We start from the raw sequence: 18,331 nt of genomic DNA, 5'->3' as shown, positions 1-18,331 counted from the left end.
TATATTGTCTTAATATACTATATATGTTTTTAAAAGATTTATTTTCAAATATTTTACTACAACAACAATTTGACCTCACGTACTACTTGGCCGTAGAACTGAACACTGTTTAGCAATAAGTTTCAAATTTAACAGAACTCTCAACTTGGGGTCGAGATTGCTTAACTGACTTTGACTACGGAACTTTTGACGAAATTCAATGCAGAGGTATTTTATTCAGTGAAGGAGCAATTTATTGTTGTGTGGGAGGAACGGTATGTATGTAGAAAGTGTTTAAGTGGCTAATCAAGCATCATCTGCGAGGTTAGTGAACTAAATCCTATTCTTAAAGCGATTTATATTTTTGCCCTAAGCAAGTTTTTATAAGGAAAATTTAAAATTTATTTATGTATTTTCATTATCATTGGCTCATTGAGCAATAATATAAAACACACAGGGTATTATAAAGTAAAAAAACCCTAACAAGGTATTATATTTAGATAAAATTATAAAACACAAATATTTCGTTATAAAATAGGTAAGTATAAATATTTATGTAACATTGAATCATAAGTTATAAATTATTGTCTTTTATTAGACAATTAACTATAACAAAATGTTGGTAACGCAATTAAGTAACTTAGTATATAATATCAATAATTACTAGAAATATAATCTTACGTTTTTTATATTATTAAATCAATTTGAAGTGAGAGATAATAGTAATAATTCAGATAAAGTAATGTATATCTGCATAAATACGTTATGTTTATCTAATATTAAATAGTTATCGCGTTTAACCCTTTGACCGCGAACGTCATAAAATAACCGGTTTTATAAAATTGCACCAGGCGCCAGCGCCATCTAAGTACATAATGTATCGTAATGCTAATATCTAATCTGACTATGTTTTAGATAGACTTCAACCTGACGATAGTGGACTAAAAGTAATTCAAATTTTGTTATACTTTCAAACTCTTATTTATCCAAGTGAATTTGATATAAAATGATTGATGTGTAATAAAAAAATAAATCGAATTATCCTGGAACGTTACTACTGTAGGCTGTCCAGGAACTTCTTCACATTGATTTTACATGTGAAGATATGATGTTTTGAAAAAAAAATATTTCAATTTTGTTGGTCAATTAGTCTTTGCATATTTTTTTTTTATGTATTGGTTAGAAAACCTATTAAGTATTGTTATAGTTTACTTAAAATTTTACAAATTTTGTTTATTCATATAACAACATTATGTTAAACTAAACCTAAAGGTTGTTGGCGCTGAAGGTACGCCGCACTAACCCAAGCGTGGCGGTTGTAGGGTTAAATAAGCGCGTAATAATAAGGAGAATAGTGATTGACGAAGCAAATCGCAACTATTGTGTGTGTACACTGTACATTAAGCTGGTCATTCGCCTTGCCGCCTGGGACTTAGATCGTTGCTACCTTTGGCGAACTTTTGCCAGTGCTGCCGTTCTAATTAAAAAAAATAAAAAAATTGTGGGATACTTTTATTGCCTTTTCCAAATTTGACATTACTCTATTAAAGATTTTCACTCGTTAAGTATATAGGAATACATCATCAATAACGGATGCAATTGGCACTATTTCAATAATATAAAATTGATTCTCAATGGCTAGATATAATAGTGTAAATTAAAAGAACCTTTACGTTGTTATCAGCCGTGGATATGCAGAAAATTAAAGACGATTTTTCAAGGAAATTTACCAAATTGTTACGATTTAAAGTAACTGACCTGTTAGAGAGCGCCAGAGCGGTATTTACTACGGCTGAATAGACAAAATATTAAAAATAAAACAAACTAATGTTTACTATTTGATATTAAAATTTAACTTAAAAGAGGTTTTATCATTTTGGCGCCAAATGTAGATGAGTAACTTGCAGATTACAGTGAAATGAAAACAAAACCTGATATGGGTTTCCAAATTCCTAAATTTTCTTTTGAATAAACGCGAAGTGTCGCGGCGTACCCATTGATATACGTACCATACGTACCCGTTGATATTGAATACTAGAGCCCTTTAATAAATAATAACTACTAATAATTGAAGTATATTGTACATTTCCGACATTATGACAAATTACTTTTGGTAATGGTAGGTCTATCCGACACAAACTTGGAACAGTCTATTGTCGTACAGAGATCGGTACATACTTGCAAATCTAAGTAAAAAAAACAATCGACAAAATGTCTACGGACTTTTCATTACCTTCGACCTTTGGTTTTGAGGATGAAGAGTTTTTCAAACAATGTTCTTAACTGTATCGTTGCAAATTTTTTAGTTTAGTAATCGGTTTAGTAAAAAATTGTCAATTAAAATATTTAGTGACCAAGTCAGTGACTTTTGTCTGCGCTGCTAAGTTGCACAGACAAAATTCAATAGAAGTCTTCTAAGTCTGTGCCTTGTGGACCTACCATTAGGCTTATATCCAAGAAAGATAATTGAAATCAAAGATTTACGCCTATAGGTAGGTATTTTATCTAGCACTTCAAAAATTGCACAATGACTTAGAATTATAAAAAATACTGTCAGATGTTCAAAACATTGAATCACTACTGCTTTTAAAAGATATTTAAAATGTTAGACGCTCGCTAATTCTCGTGTTTTAAGATTTCTTTGCTTGATGTTACAAATTTGTAGGTATATATATATTTTTAAATACAATTAAAGGAATTCCGTCGTAATACAATAGTAGATAATAAAATTTGGATAATTTGAAACACATAGCGCGTATGAGTCGTAAAATGTATGCATCATTATATATAATGTCACTAAATGATTTGTGAATATAAATAAATGATTAAAGTTCTTATTAAAATATTTTTTTACTAAATTGGGGGTTTTACATTGATTTCAAGTTTCTTACTAAAAAGTCTTTGGAATTATCAAAATAAGAAACAGCTAGTGGATTAAAAATAACAAAAAATATCTATGAAACTACTACACCGATTTTAATGAAACTTACACTGTTCCCTAAGTTCAAATACACCTAAATTAAATTAAATTGATGCTATATGACTTTTAGTTTTTGAGAAATTCGTGGATAAATTTAGTGTATTATACGGAATTAAGCACGCGTACTTCCCTAAATAATTATCATATTCAAATATAATTCAATTCTAACAATGTAACATACATGTCGAACTGATAACCTCCTTTTTAAGAAATCTGTTAATACTGGGGCTGATGAAATTGGAACTTTGAAATGGAGGGGAATGTTGGGGACATTGCAGGGGAATTTGCACTGTTGCCGCAGATAAACGAAAACTAGTTACTTCGGTTTCCTCATTTCATAACGCCAACAGTACCGGAAACGCACTGGTTTATTAATATTGACAAACTGGTAATAGTCTATAGCATAAATTAAAAAAAAACTGTCTAAGAGTTATGAAGTATTTAGTTGGTTGCTTAAGTTTAGCATCCGAAAATTTTGCATATATACATATAATTATAATTTACCTGTCGAATGACCAAGAGCTTCATTACCTTACACTTAGTTTTTTCTTGTAGGCTTCTTCTTAATAATTAGACTATATATAGTAAAAACTATTTAATAATAAAGTTTATTTTTGTTTTCTTAATTAAAATGATTACAAGAATGACACAAATAGTTTTTTGCTTGTAAGTCCAAGTTTGCTCTTCATTTTTCTCTTTTTGTTTGAATGAATCTTGGCATTCCAAGGTTTAATATCTTATGATGTTAGCAGAAATAAAATAAACTTGATCAGTATAGGCTTTCATCATGACAATTAATAAGTTTTATGCTTAAATTAATTATACCACCTTAGTTGTTATGTTGTTCTACTTCCTTTTTCTTTCCTAGAAAATAAGTAATGGGGTCGCCAAGTTCAGGCTTGCTAGGAACGCTCAGGACAGTGATAATTTTGTTGAAGAAATTTAGAACGTTTTTTTTTTATACAGAGACAAATGGGTAACCCGAATGATCTTTCGTAAATAGAGTTAACTAACAATTATTAACACACTTAACCAAGGTCACTGTGTTAAAGTAATTACAATGCATTTACACACCAATTAATTTAATAAGAAATAACAATGTAATAATAATCTCAGTACTTAATCGATAATACTTTAATAACGGTAATCGATTATTTAGGAAATTATAACCGCACATGCGTTTTTACATATATTTTAGTAACGGAAACTGGAAGGACCGCCAACTATTCATAATTTTGGTGTCTGAGCAGCAACTACATGGTAAGTTTTATACGGTCAATAAAGAAATCGATTCCTCCCTCTCGTTGATACTGGTTACTGCTTGAACTACCAAGATTTTTTAATACACTTCTGCATTTATGTTTCAAAGCTTAGATCATTTTGGCTTCGCTTCAAATTTTAAAACTGAAAATAAACAACCAATAAATAGAAGGTTGCGCAAAAGTATTCTTTGGCAGGTCAATATTTTAATTTGGGCTTCAAAATTCAATGTTAATGCCCATTATGGAAAGAAAGAAACAAGGAAGAGTCTCGAGTCTCTTGATGATTGAGCTATTGCCATTCTAGCCAGATATTGTGCATAAATTACAAACAACGTTAGAGATAGCCGTACATTTGACATGATACCATTAAATTGAATGATTACAAGAAATTGAAAATTTAAAGATTATCTGAACATTAAATAAGACAGCATAAGCAGATATGATTTTTAAAAGAGAGGTGCAAAATCGAATATTCTTGCCACAATTTATTAAATTGACAACTAAAATGGTTCTACATATGACTGCCGCGTGTTCTTTAGAGAGTGAATCCAATTTAATACCTGAAAATGTTTGTTAAAATGGTTGCATTCAGGTTATAAGCGATATCATATACAGAACGCAATTTTAACTAGATTGAAGATCATTTATTGAGGTCTGCTAAAACAACATTACTACAGAATGTCAGAAAAGCTTCAAAAACAAATTAAAAAAGATGATGAAAAAAGATTCTATACGCAAGACTACAATATCTAAAAAGATCTTCAGTATGATTGTAAATATCGACGTTCGGTGTTAATTATAAGGGTTTCTAAAGGCATCTCTTCGTCACCATTTTAAAAAGAATTTGGAAAACCGATTTTCAATAATTTAAAACATTATCAAGTAGTAACATTGACACGGAGTAGAATTTTTTGAGAATATATTATTATTAAAGAAAAAAATATATTTGTTCTTAATTAAATCAGGCAGATTCATTCTGTATTTTAATCAGGAAAGGTTTGAATGGAATATCGTGATGGTTTATATTCTTAGAATAGTTCCAATTCAAAATGGGTGATCAATTTCTGCTTGGTACTTTCTTTTAATGTAGATTTTATTCTCATATTATATGATATTTTTTTATTTTTTTGTTTCTTTAAATCTATTCACACAAATGATGATATGGAAAAGACCAGACAAGTTACTTACAAACAAATGAAAGTCTATAACGCAGAATTAAAGAAATAAATTTTTGAGAAGACGAGAGAAAATATTCAAAAACTGGCCTTTTGGCTTTTATTTGTGCTAAAAGGGCACATATTATTTCGCCAATGTCACGTGCGAATAGTAGGTACCTCAAGTTTAGGTGAACTGCATGACCAAAAGTTATAGTACATTAAATACTTATGTGGGTAATTAACTGCTCCTATCATTGGCATTATGGTGTTTTAAAATTTGCATAATATGCTGTCAATAAGAATATCGACATCATTGTTGCACCAATAGAATCGTTGCTCCTTTTTGGTATAATTTAATCATTTTCAGCTTACTATAAATGTCGTTAAGGCGGTGATTAGTTTAACAATGTTGTGTCTACTTTTTATGAATGTTAAATCATTACAGACAAAAAGAGAGAAATCAGTGTTAAACGAAACATCGTCTAAACAGCATGGAAGTAAGGGCGTATATTATTAAACATTTACTTTGCAACTGTACATCGATTCCTGTCAATTTTAGTACCGTGACGTGGGTTAAAATACTTATGTATTTACGATAGAATATGTAATGAGATAGTTTAAATAGTCACATGCTGAGCTAGAGTCAAAGCATTCTCATGTTATCGCTGTGAGCTGATTATACAACCCGTTATATATGAGGACTGTTTGGAAACTACCTACTTAGTTAGTGTTCAGCAGATTGTGCACTTATTAGGTTAAGGATTATTGTAACATCCTTTTTTTTACCTTTATTAGCAAACACCAAAAAGGTTTTATATCATACTAATTCGATAAAAGAGGTAAGATTTGTTTGTATGTTTTTTTTTTCGGTTTCTTACAAAGGCTACTTTCCTGTATCCCGATTGGTATGAATGATTTTAGTTTAATAAGAATTTGTACGATTTTCTCCAAAATGTCAACTCATGAAGATAAATCACAGAAAAAAAGGGGAACGAATAACATCAACTTTACATTAGTAGTACACTAACTAATGAACGTATATATCATTAGTTAGTGTACTACTAATGTAATCGTTATATTATAACCCGTACGTTGTAAATAGGTGTTCTAGGTTATAAACTCATATTGTCTTTACAGATGGGGTTGTTAAGTTTAGCCATTGTTTTCGGACTATTCCAGTTTAATTTGGCGCTTGATAATGGCTTAGCGTTGACACCGCCGATGGGTTGGCTAACTTGGCAGAGGTTCAGATGTATAACGGATTGTGAAAAATATCCAAGTGAATGCATAAGGTAATTTTATTTGACTTCATGCAATCGGTTTTAACGAATAATTATCATAAAATGATTAAGTTCATACCGCTTGCAATGTTTCCGTTTTTATGCATAAACGTAAATTGCTTTTTTATTTTCGTAGGCGCTTCATTTATTTTACGTTAATTTTATACAATACATGTAATATTATGTATAACTTTCAGAATTTTTGGAAGTTACATTAAATTTGTCATTAAATTAAATTAAGGATTTTTTGGTGTAATTGAAACAATAAAATATTTACTGTTGAATATTCAACTATACACATATTATTGATTTTCTGTTTTTTAATTACAATTTATAGTGAAAGTCTGATAAAGCGTACCGCAGATCGAATGGTAGACGAGGGCTATCTAGAGGCAGGCTACAACTACGTAGGTATCGATGACTGCTGGTTGGAGAAAGAGCGCGATGCTCCAGGTTACCTGGTGCCTGACAGGAAACGCTTCCCGAATGGCATGAAAGCTATCGCTGATTACGTACGTAACTATCATATTCAACATTTCTTAAATTAAACGACGGTTAAAATGTTATATAATTCTTTTGAAACAATAATGCCCATCTTATGTATGCCAATTTTGTCTCGTCGGTACTTTTTATATCGATTTATAGTTGGTCAGGTTGCTCACACCAGAGGCTGTATCAGAATGACTGTACAAAGTGCCAGATCAATTTTAAAGTACTGCCAGTATACATTGCCTATACTCTATTCCCATTTATAAAAGGAAAAGTCACATAAACAACCTTTGGCAGCTGATTGATGCGATATAATTGGTCGAGAACTTGATTTATCTATGGTATTTGCGCTATGGATAGTAAAAAATTGGCCTTTTGAAAGAAAGTGTTATTGGAAATTTGAAAGTAAAATTAAAGTGGAAATAAATACTCAAGGGTAGCAGTGTATTTATCATAAACTCTTAGTAAGTTATATAACTAAGTTCCGTTGTGCATTGTCGTGCACAATATAACTTATTAGCAAATACCTCAATCTATGTTTTGTTTATTCTTTTTCCTACTTCCATTGGAACAGGCTATAATTTTCGCATAAGGACTCTGTACTCTTACGCAATTATTCTTTTTAACCATGTGTTGGTACCCTATCAACTGACCTTTTTTACTGAATTTATGGCCCTAGCATAAAAATGTATAAGCAAAAACAAACGCATTGCAATATTATAACGCATTTTTTGCGTATAAAACGCAATATGTATAATTATGATTATGGACAAATTTTCATAACACTCACTCACTTCAGTTATATTATAAGTCACCCCTATGATTCGATAGCATACGTCCATTGAAAGTGTCAGTCAGTTTTACAATCGTGATCTTGAAAACTTGTAAATCCCTTAGACCTGCGCATGAAATATTTCCTGTGTATGTCATATTGTTGATTAAGACCGGAATAGAACGTACATTTGTGTTAGAACTTGTACATAGTTGTGCTTGCAATAAAAATCTTCTATCATATGTGTAATGTTCACATATAAGGTCGTAAGATAGATTTACAAGTTATATATAAATATATATCCTATTTAAATATCCACTCGCCCTGCACACGCACCGTTGTCACCCGCGCCCAAATCATGTACGACACAACTTAGATGTCGCATCGGCAAAATTCGTAAAACCGATCACATCCGAATTGAATACGCTATACCAAATTATCAAAATTTATTTCTGATGCGAATATGATCTTTACACAAACGTAATAACTTGTAATATCATATGACCTAATATATTCGTCAATTTGACGCGTTGATTTACATGCACTTGCTTTCTCTGACGCGTGAATATGATAGCGAGGAATAGCGTCGAATGGTGCGATAGGGAGCTATTTCTATTGGTCGTGTAAATCGGCAGTGATCGGTTTTATTTTCATTCCATTGCATTTTCCGATGCTACATCTAATTTGTGTCGTACTATATCTTTATATTCCCGCGCTTTCCGCGATGTATGTCATTCGAGGGGACAGATACATAAATACACAGATAATATATGTATCCATATACCTACAATATAAGTCCAATAATAATTATAATATAATTACAGATCTTTGTACACCACATCATTGTTTAAAATTTATACATGTTTTGAAAAGTTAAATATCACAATTGAATTTCATTTAATATGTGTCGTTCCTTATACATAAGTGTAACTAATATTTGTGAATTGTACCAGATTTAATTTTAAATACACGAAAGGATGTTAAAGTGCTTAATCTCTTTTTAATTAATAGTGTCCGATGAATTTAAATGTACAACAGAAAGTATTCTTCCAGCTTCACGACAGAGGATTTAAATTTGCACTATACCAGGATTATGGTACTAAAACTTGTATGGGATACCCTGGCGTTCTGGGACACGAGGCGAGAGACATACAATCTTTTGTGAATTGGGATGTCGACTACATCAAGTTGGATGGATGTTACGTGGATAAAGCGAAAATGGACGAAGGCATGTTCAATAGAAAAAAGTTGAATAATCTTTTGTTTACCCAAATTTACTTTTGTCGGCGCAGCATGGCTTCTTCTTCCATACTTCCCTATCTGACGTCATCTCACAAGTACCATTCTTACCTCTTACAGTTCACACATATATATTCTTCTTAAATTTTATACTGACTTATTAGGAATTTGTCAAATCGGCAAAAAAGTAGTAAATTGTCTAAGCAAATATGCCTGTGATTAGTACTCCATGAATGTTTTACAGAAGTCTATGGCCTATGTACCTTTGCCTAATTACATTATTCTATGAGTTACATATAGGTATAGTAAATATTAGTTAAAGATAACCAATAATAATTGACAAATAATACCCATACAATTATAAAGATGAGAAGGCGTATTGTATTTTTTTTTTTTGATTTTCAGAATAGTCATATGAGCAGAAAAGTAAATGTAATTGTTTTAAATTAACATAATTATTTATAAATAACATAACTATTTATAAAATGGAATAGGCTATTTGACAATGCGAAAAATAAATTGTGAATTATTGTAATCATTGTATATTATAAGTTTAAAAATGGTTATTTACTAACGAAAGTTGAAAATAATAATTTATTCAAAAATCCAAAAATAAAAATGCATTTTTTCAAACGTTTGTCACGTGACACAAAACGCTCCTGATTGGCCGGGCTTATGATGAAGTAACTTTCTTGTAAACCTTACTTTTCTACTATATGTACCACAGATTAAAATACAGGAAAGTGACGTCACCGATCCCATTGCAGCGCCATATTGTCCAAGTCGCGTTTTTGCGCGCTATTTAAATATGGAAATTTTAATATGATATATTTCGGCAAATATGTACTAGGGTTCCTTAACTTCTACTAAATTATATTAAATGGATTTTAAAAACCAGTCAAATAGCCTATTATGTAACTGCTTAGTTTCATGTCGGTTCTTCTTGGTAGACTTTACGTATTGAAACTTTGTAAACTTTATTGTTTATATAATCCTGGTAAACCAAGACAAGGCCGTATTTAGAGGAGGGCAACCGGGGCAACTGCCCTAGGCCTCCACAGTGGGGGCCACAGTTTTCAGCAAGTTAACAAATACCAAGATATAGTCAAGTTATAATAATGTTATTATTTAATATTTTAAAAGTTACCGATACAAGTAAATAAATCATAGCTTACTGATTGAAATAAAAAAGTAATTAATTCATGATAATATAATTATTAGGTCACGCTTCTGTTTGTCTAGGGCCCCCACTGCTTTGTGTCCCGGGGGCCTCCAGACCTTTAAATCCGGCTCTGAATGAAGATTCAGATGTGCTTGCCACTTGAATAAAGCAATTTTGATTTTAGTACGTTTTTTTGCAGGGTACCCCTATTTTGGTAAATTATTGAACGATTCCGGAAGACCAATAGTTTACTCATGCAGTTGGCCTGCCTATCAAGATAATGTAAGTAAAAGTATTTTTTTATATTAATTGGTAGGCATATTGAAAAACACATGAAGTGTTACAAACTAAACTATTATGCAGTTACCTTTATGTTATACATTGAATAAATATGTAAATATTTCGTTATTGTATCTCACTCGATAAAAATAAGTTTAATTGATTTCCGAACGTTATTCTTAAAATAAGACAAGAAATAAGACAAATATAAGAATCATTGGGTATCTAGTTGTGGGTATTTTTACCGTTTGGTCGCGGCTTAGATTTACTCGAGCTTAAATAAATAAAAACTACAAAGCACCGTACTGCTATGATTCTAACTACGTATCACTTACCATATTATCTTTTTACTTCTATAAATGACTAGGGTATGAATTTGTACAAACGCTTTGGCATATACGTACAATTTTATTTAACTAACATGATTTTGTTTTTAATGTTGAAAAATAGTAACTACTGAGTTTTTTTGTCGGTTTTTCTCATTAGAATCTACATCCCGAACCGATGGTAGCTTAACTTAATATGTTTGTTAAATGACGCTTGTAAAAGCCTACTTGGGTTAAGTATATTTTCATTTGATTTTATGTTATAATTTTTGAAATAACTGCCAAAAAAACTTTGATTCCTATTTTACATCAAAGATTAATTTTCGATATTTTTTAAAAAATTTGAGATTGCCAAAATACAGTTAAAATTTCAACGGTCAAAAACGGTACAATAGTAGGAAGTTTGTCCAAATGCATTATTTTATTGATTTAGCCGAACTACGCATCCATCGCCCAACATTGCAACTTGTGGCGCAATTGGGATGACATCCAGGATTCGTGGAGCTCTCTCAGCTCTATTATAACATGGTTTGGAGATCATCAAGACGAATTCGCCAAGTATGCTGGTCCTGGGCGTTGGAATGACCCTGATATGGTAAGGCTGTTTGTACACGATTACCACTATTAGCTATTCGCCAATAGTTGTTTTTTAAGAAGTAATTGTGTGCACTACATAAAGTATTTGAAATATTTATCAACTCTTTTATCATAAACTGTACCTGCTTCTAAAAGGTATCTTGTTTCATACATAAGGAAAGTAACGTAATTCTAGAGACTTATTATTAACTATTGAGATTATATTATCTATGATTTTTTATCTATCTCGCTTGAGTCCAAAGTCTAAATTTTCATGCACATTGAACATTTAGTTTTTATCATTATTTGAGGGTTTTGTTTTTTTTTTACATTTTAACGAATTGCTATAAGATTATTTGAAGAATACGGAAACTAAATAATATACCTACAAATTTTTTAATTTATATCTAGAGTATATTTTGTAACTCGCTTAATTTATAATAATAACCAATAAATACATTGGCGAAAGACTAACACAATTAATAATATTTAAATGGAAATTTATGAAACATATAATAAAATAAATTCCTAAAACAAAACTAGCAGTGTACTACAATAGTAAAAAAAAATATAGGTAATGTGTAAAACGTATTCATCATGCAATTGGCAGTGCGTTTCTGTTAGAAATCCTTTCGTATCTCACTCGGGAAGTATTGAGAACCGACTTTAATACGCCATTTTCATACCCCATCCCATAAATTTTATAACTATTTATGTCAATGTCGTATATCTCATTCAAATATTTCAAGCTCTTGTTCTGCGGTGAATTTCGAGTTTTATGTTACCGAACTACCTAACTGACCTCAAAGAACGAGTGTGACATGTCAAAACGTAATAAGCGACATTGCCCATCATATAATTATAACCAAAATAAAGTCCAGTCATTTGATCTTTCACATAATTGATTCTTAATTTAAAAATACCTATTCTTTTTCATTTGTAACATTTTTTTAAAACTAAATAACAATAGCACGCTTATTGCTATACACATATATAGTCGCTTTTATAGGAATTTATGACATTTAATATTATCGGTAATACGGTCGCTGATTTTGATCGCAGTTGCAGTTATGAATTAAATGTGTTTGTATTTTAGCTGTTAATAGGTAATTTCGGTCTATCGTTAGACCAAGCAAAAGTCCAGATGGCAGTGTGGTCAATATTAGCGGCCCCGTTGTTAATGAGTGTAGATTTGGACACCATCCGACCGGAGTTCAAGAAAGTGCTTCTCAATCGGGATATAATCGATATTAACCAGGATTCGCTGGGTCAGCAAGGGTCGCGTGTGTGGAATAAGTCTAAATGTGAGGTAACAGAAATCAATTTCAACATTCCAATTTTAAATTATGAATACAATAATTTAAAAATTGTAAATTTATGTAAAATGGGTAAAATCCCGCCAATTCGTACCGATGCTTCGAATTAAAGTGTCTTACATTTTTTCCTTTGAGCTGAGATGGCCCAGTGGTTTGAACACGTGCATCTTACCGATGATTGCGGGTTCAAACGCAGGTAAGCACCACCATTTATATGTGCTTAATTTGTGTTTATAATTCATCTCGTGCTCGGCGGTGAAGGAAAACATCGGGGGGAAATCTGCATGTGTCTAATTTCATCGAAATTCTGCCACATGCGCATTCCACCAAGCCGCATTGGAACAGCGTGGTGGAATATGTTCCAAACCCTCTCTTTAATGCAAGAGGAGCCCTCATCCCAGCAGTGGGAAATTTACAGGCTGTTACTTTACTTTACTTTACATTTTTTCCTTAAGGAATTTGAGGATATGATAAGTACAAAGAAGTTTTTTTTTAGCTACTTAATTAACAATATCTAAGGACTATCGGGGTATAGATTAGCGGGAACTGAAATAAAATTGTAGTTTTATTGTACACAGTAAATATGTTTATGATTTTCTTTGCATTTGTACGTTCAAGTGTGTTTATATTATTTGTGTAAATGAGTCATGTATACGCAGCTATAAATATTGATTTATTATTTTATTGTTTAATTATAAGACAGTTAATGATCTGGTCATAATGTTATGTAATTTTAATGATGCTTTGAGCCTCGATAAACTTCGTTTTATCTTTATATTTCATTTTTACAATAATATTTTCTTTGCAAAAAGGAATATTATATATGTACAATTAAATTAAATTCCATGCGATTTCCAGCAAATAGCTCTCCTATATAATAAACTACAATTAATTTTATATAAATGAATATTATAAATAAAGCTATTTATAAATATAACGCAATTCCACTTAAATATTCATAATGAAAATAATTGCTGACATTAATAGTATTCTTTTTCTTACAATTTCATAATAAAAATGAATGTTATCTTTAGATTTCCACCAATGTGCTGTCAATTCCAGGCCATTTGTTTTTCTTATTCTGTAATTAAAATAGGTGGTATGTGCTGATATTTTGGGTGTTATTTAATAAAACTTTGTAATTTAAAGATTTGGAAGAGGGAGCTGTCCGATGGATCATACGCATTGGCCTTTGTGAACAGACGCGATGATGGGGCGCCGTACTCTATTAAAGTACCATTTGATTCCATGAAAATCCCGAATCAGGCGTATGAAGTCATGGTTAGTATCACTCACTATTTATTGCAAGACCACCCCCCCCCCTGCAATAAATGGTGACTGAATGAGTGAGTGACCTAGTTCCAAAGGTAATAACAACTTAGTTCCCAAGGTTTATGGCGTATTGGGGATATAAGGAATGGTTAAAATTTCTGACGGGCGGAATACATGATAGGACCTTAACATCAGGTTGTATTTCATAAAAAATAACCATGTGAGCAAAGGCCTGAAACCTTACAATGTTAAAGACGCGGGACTCAAGGGCTATTTTCGCAACCGCTCTCAAATAACTTAAAAAGAAATGAATAAATATGTAGCAACTATAACTCGAGTTTAGTCGAGATAAATGTTATTAATTGGCATTTTGTAAATATATATTACTATATAATATCATCATTAGAGCGACTCACAGTTCACACAGTAATCTGTTTTGTGTCTAGACATACGTATACCATAGACAAACTACATAGCATAGAAACAAGTAATAATCATAGAACTTAAAATATACTATAATAGGTACACATAATTAATGTCGTGTTTTCTAGGATCTCTATAAAGATGAAGTGGAACGCTCTTTTGGACCTGAAGGCGAATTTGAAACGAGAGTAAACCCGTCAGGTACGAATACTAGCTTTTCGAAGTAATAATCATTTTAAAAACTATGTACATCAAGATCTACACAATATTTAAATAAATGTAGCTAAAATTTATCAATAAAACGGTTAAATATTATTGCATAATGATTACCACAAGACGATAAAATATCATCGTAATAATATGCTTTCTCGTTTACCTTTTATTTGAGATCACAATTGTTTTTATAGGTTTATAAACAAAAAACCATCCCTCGAGACCCAGTTACCAATTTTCAATTTCCAATGTTTCTAAACCAAGCAACCTACCACAATCGATTCAATAAAACCATAGACTACTGATGGTATTGATTGTGATTTATGCATTTAATAGAACATTTTATAGTCGGCTTTCACGACATTCAAATGGTGCGACTTAGTTATAACCTGCATAAACTATACAGCCTTAAAATACGAGTTATTAATTAAACATTAACACGTTCAGTGCCAGCGACACGCCTAGCGTGTTCATGCGAATTTCTATAGCCACGCCGCGAACACGCTAGGCTTGTTCTAAGAATTTCAGTGATATCTTAAAAACTAGGCTAAATTATTCATTCAAACTAATTGTGTGCAATCTTCAAGCGATAAGCTACTGAGTTTTTAAGTGGCCCGTTAAAAATAATATTTTTTTTTTATTTTACAAAAAAATGTCTTTCGTAATGCCGGCGACACGCTAGGCTTGTTCACTTATTAAGGATAATCATAGATTGTCAAACTGTTTTTTCAACAAACCACATTTTATTTATGGCTTATTACCAATTTGTTGAAAATTGAACTAATTTTGTTATTGTTTTCTCAAATTTGCGGAACTTTGTTACATTTTTTTTTTGTACAAATATCTATTATTATAAAAATTTATACACCTTTGTAGTATAAATAAAAATTTTAACAAAAAGAAAAACCGACTTCAAACAAAACACTATTTTAAAACAAATTAATATGCACGAAAAAGTAATAAAAATAATTACATATTCAACATATTTTTTAGAGTCTTCCTAAGTTAAATGAAATGAAAAATATTAGACTACTTAAAAGTCGATTTACGATTATATAATGTAGTTATAGTTATTGAATCGAATTGATAACCTCCTCCTTTTGGAAGTCGGTTGAAAACTATATAAGCCGTAATTCTGCCATTCCTATTTAATGACAAAGTTTATACTAAATTGTCTTACTTTGTGTTATGTTGATACTGATTATGTATTACAAGTACCTATATGTTAGTTCGATTAATCATTAACTACCACATACATACACCAAATATATAAAATTAAACACTAAATAAGGCTGATTTACCTTAAAAATGTAAACTCATGTCAACTTCAAATTCGTGTTACAAGAATTGAAGTAATGAAACAATAAAACGAGTTTAGCTTACAAGAAGCTTGATTATTTTTTAATTATTTGTTTATTAATTATTACTTATTTAATTGTTCTTTATTATTATATCAAGACATGTGCACCGAATCGATATCCTATGACCTTTTAACATTTCTAGCAACTAATAAGAAAGTGAACGAAACAAGTGAGATAAAAATTGATTTTAGAAATTAATAAGTATGTATTTGAGAAAACAAAAAAAGAAGGTGGATTTTTATGGACACTTTATGAAGCGAAATTTAAACTCTGTTTTAATTTGTATTGAAAGTTCTATTTTATTTTATTTGATTATACCTTGCTACTTTCAAACTGACCCGCGTCCTTTGCAGGGATACAAGAGTAGATAACAGGTAACAGTATATATCATGAACAATTTTTTTATTGAAATACGAACTAAATCATAACGCGATAAAAAGTACATATCAAATTCGACACCAATATAAATATGATATGTGGGAATTTATTAAAAAGTTTTACAACCACTGATTACATTATGATGTTTACTTACCATAAAAGCGGTTTTTTGTCATAATTCCAGGATAAAACACTGACAACATTATTCTAAACACCTTAATTATTGCATAACACAAGAAATATTAACTAACAAAGACCGTTTTAACAAAAAAATTATCATTTTTTTGTTCCTGTGCCAGTGGACACGCTACGCTTGTCCATGCAATTTATCTAGCGATGCCGGGGACACGCTTAGCGTGTTCGCGGCATTATGTATGGCGGCATCGCTATGAGCATAGGAAAAATTTAGGTGGCAGTGAACGTGTTAAATCGCTTTTTGAAAGTATCCGAACGCTATTAAAATATAATATTTATATTTTCAGGTGTGAAGTTTTATAAGTTCATCCCGAAGAAATCTAACGAGATTAACACTGCGACGTGAGATATGATAAAGATAAAAGTTTGTTCTATTTCTCGATTATAAGAAATAAATATGATTTTACACACTGGTTACAATTATTTCATCACTTTGAACACATTTAAGAAATTTTGATAAGTAATGCGTCATTCTTCTTTGTTAAGGGAATTTCAATATGATAAATAATGGTTTTCATTATAAATAACTAATAATTTACTCAAAAGAATCATCAACATTGAGTCTATATTTATACATATATAAGAATTAAAAAAAAAGTTTTATTTAAAACATGTACGCGGCAAAAATGCTAACATTATTTCCTCATTGACATCAATGAAGTCCTGTCATCAATGGAGGCAATAAGGATAATAATGTAATGAATATTTTTGCACAACTATTCAAGGACAAACAAACACATGACTTGAAAATACATGAAAAACTTAAATCAAGTACGGTTTTGGTTTAAAACTAGCACCGGTTAAGCCCCTGTAAGGATTTACTCTTAATTTTATGATTAGATTTTAATGTTTTATCCCTTAAATATATATACGAGCAAAAATACAGACCTTTTAATTTTGTAGAGTACCTATCGCTTAAAGTATTCTCAAATAATTATAGATTATATAGTTAATTTAATTATTTCTATTTTTTGTATGCTTAATATAAGACATTCAGTCACAAAACTTGATTAACTAATGAAACGTATTCGTCATACTTTTATTATAAATGTAAAAATTGATGCATGGATATTTGGTACTGAGTTAATACCTGTTGACTTCCAAGCAGGATATGTTAATTTAAATAATTGTATTTAATTAACATGACTTTGTATTTTTAAATGTTAAAAAAGAGTAACTACTGAGTTTCTTGCCGGTTCTTCTCCGTAGAATCTATTTTCCGAACCGGTGGTAGCTTCACTTAATTGTAAAATAACGATTCAAAAGTGCTTGTAAAAGCCTACTTGAATAAAGTTTATTTTGATTTTGATTGAATTACGCCAGCACGGCTGAACGACTCTGAATGAATCATGGCACAGAGATATATTAAAGACTGGAACTGCATCGATGTTACTTTTCTACGCCTCCGAACAATGTACGTACCAAAAACCTGTCCTCATACCCCCACTTAATCGCCATCGGTATGTAACTAATAATAATAAATGTTTTATTAATAGAATTTATAATAAATCGATCAATCAAAAAATAATCAGTTCAGTGCTTGTAGTAACGATAAATTTGTAATATAAATAAGAATTTACTCCTAGTCAACAGCGTCCTTATCAAAAGATACTAGGAATCAAAACGGGAAATAAGATCCAATGATTATGATCCAAGAACTCGACATACTTAC

The 18,331-nt window shown here is 30.9% G+C and overlaps 1 protein-coding gene across 1 annotated transcript; it reads left to right on the top strand.

Annotated features, from left to right (window-relative positions):
- The first annotated feature begins 131 nt into the window (after positions 1–131).
- Positions 132–17,069, top strand: LOC124537569 (alpha-N-acetylgalactosaminidase-like). The gene is made up of 10 exons (XM_047114443.1): positions 132–303; positions 6,516–6,670; positions 6,996–7,170; positions 8,973–9,147; positions 10,520–10,602; positions 11,359–11,520; positions 12,598–12,810; positions 13,967–14,098; positions 14,641–14,713; positions 16,947–17,069. The coding sequence occupies exons 2-10, from the start codon at positions 6,516–6,518 to the stop codon at positions 17,003–17,005; spliced, it is 1,227 nt and encodes a 408-aa protein (XP_046970399.1). The 5' UTR covers positions 132–303; the 3' UTR covers positions 17,006–17,069.
- Positions 17,070–18,331: the final 1,262 nt, after the last annotated feature.

Source organism: Vanessa cardui, chromosome 18, assembly GCF_905220365.1.
Source record: "Vanessa cardui chromosome 18, ilVanCard2.1, whole genome shotgun sequence".
NCBI lineage: Eukaryota > Metazoa > Arthropoda > Insecta > Lepidoptera > Nymphalidae > Vanessa > Vanessa cardui.
Note: the sequence above shows the minus strand (reverse complement) of the source record. Positions and strands in the feature narration are given on the sequence as shown.

What these genes read in the sequence shown, in the direction of transcription:
- LOC124537569 (XM_047114443.1), top strand. Translation starts at nt 6,516, where the DNA reads ATGGGGTTGTTAAGTTTAGCCATTGTTTTCGGACTATTCCAGTTTAAT. An exon ending in ATCAGGCGTATGAAGTCATG is followed by an intron (nt 14,099 to 14,640) that starts GTTAGTATCACT and finishes CGTGTTTTCTAG; the next exon opens with GATCTCTATAAAGATGAAGT. An exon ending in AACGAGAGTAAACCCGTCAG is followed by an intron (nt 14,714 to 16,946) that starts GTACGAATACTA and finishes TTATATTTTCAG; the next exon opens with GTGTGAAGTTTTATAAGTTC.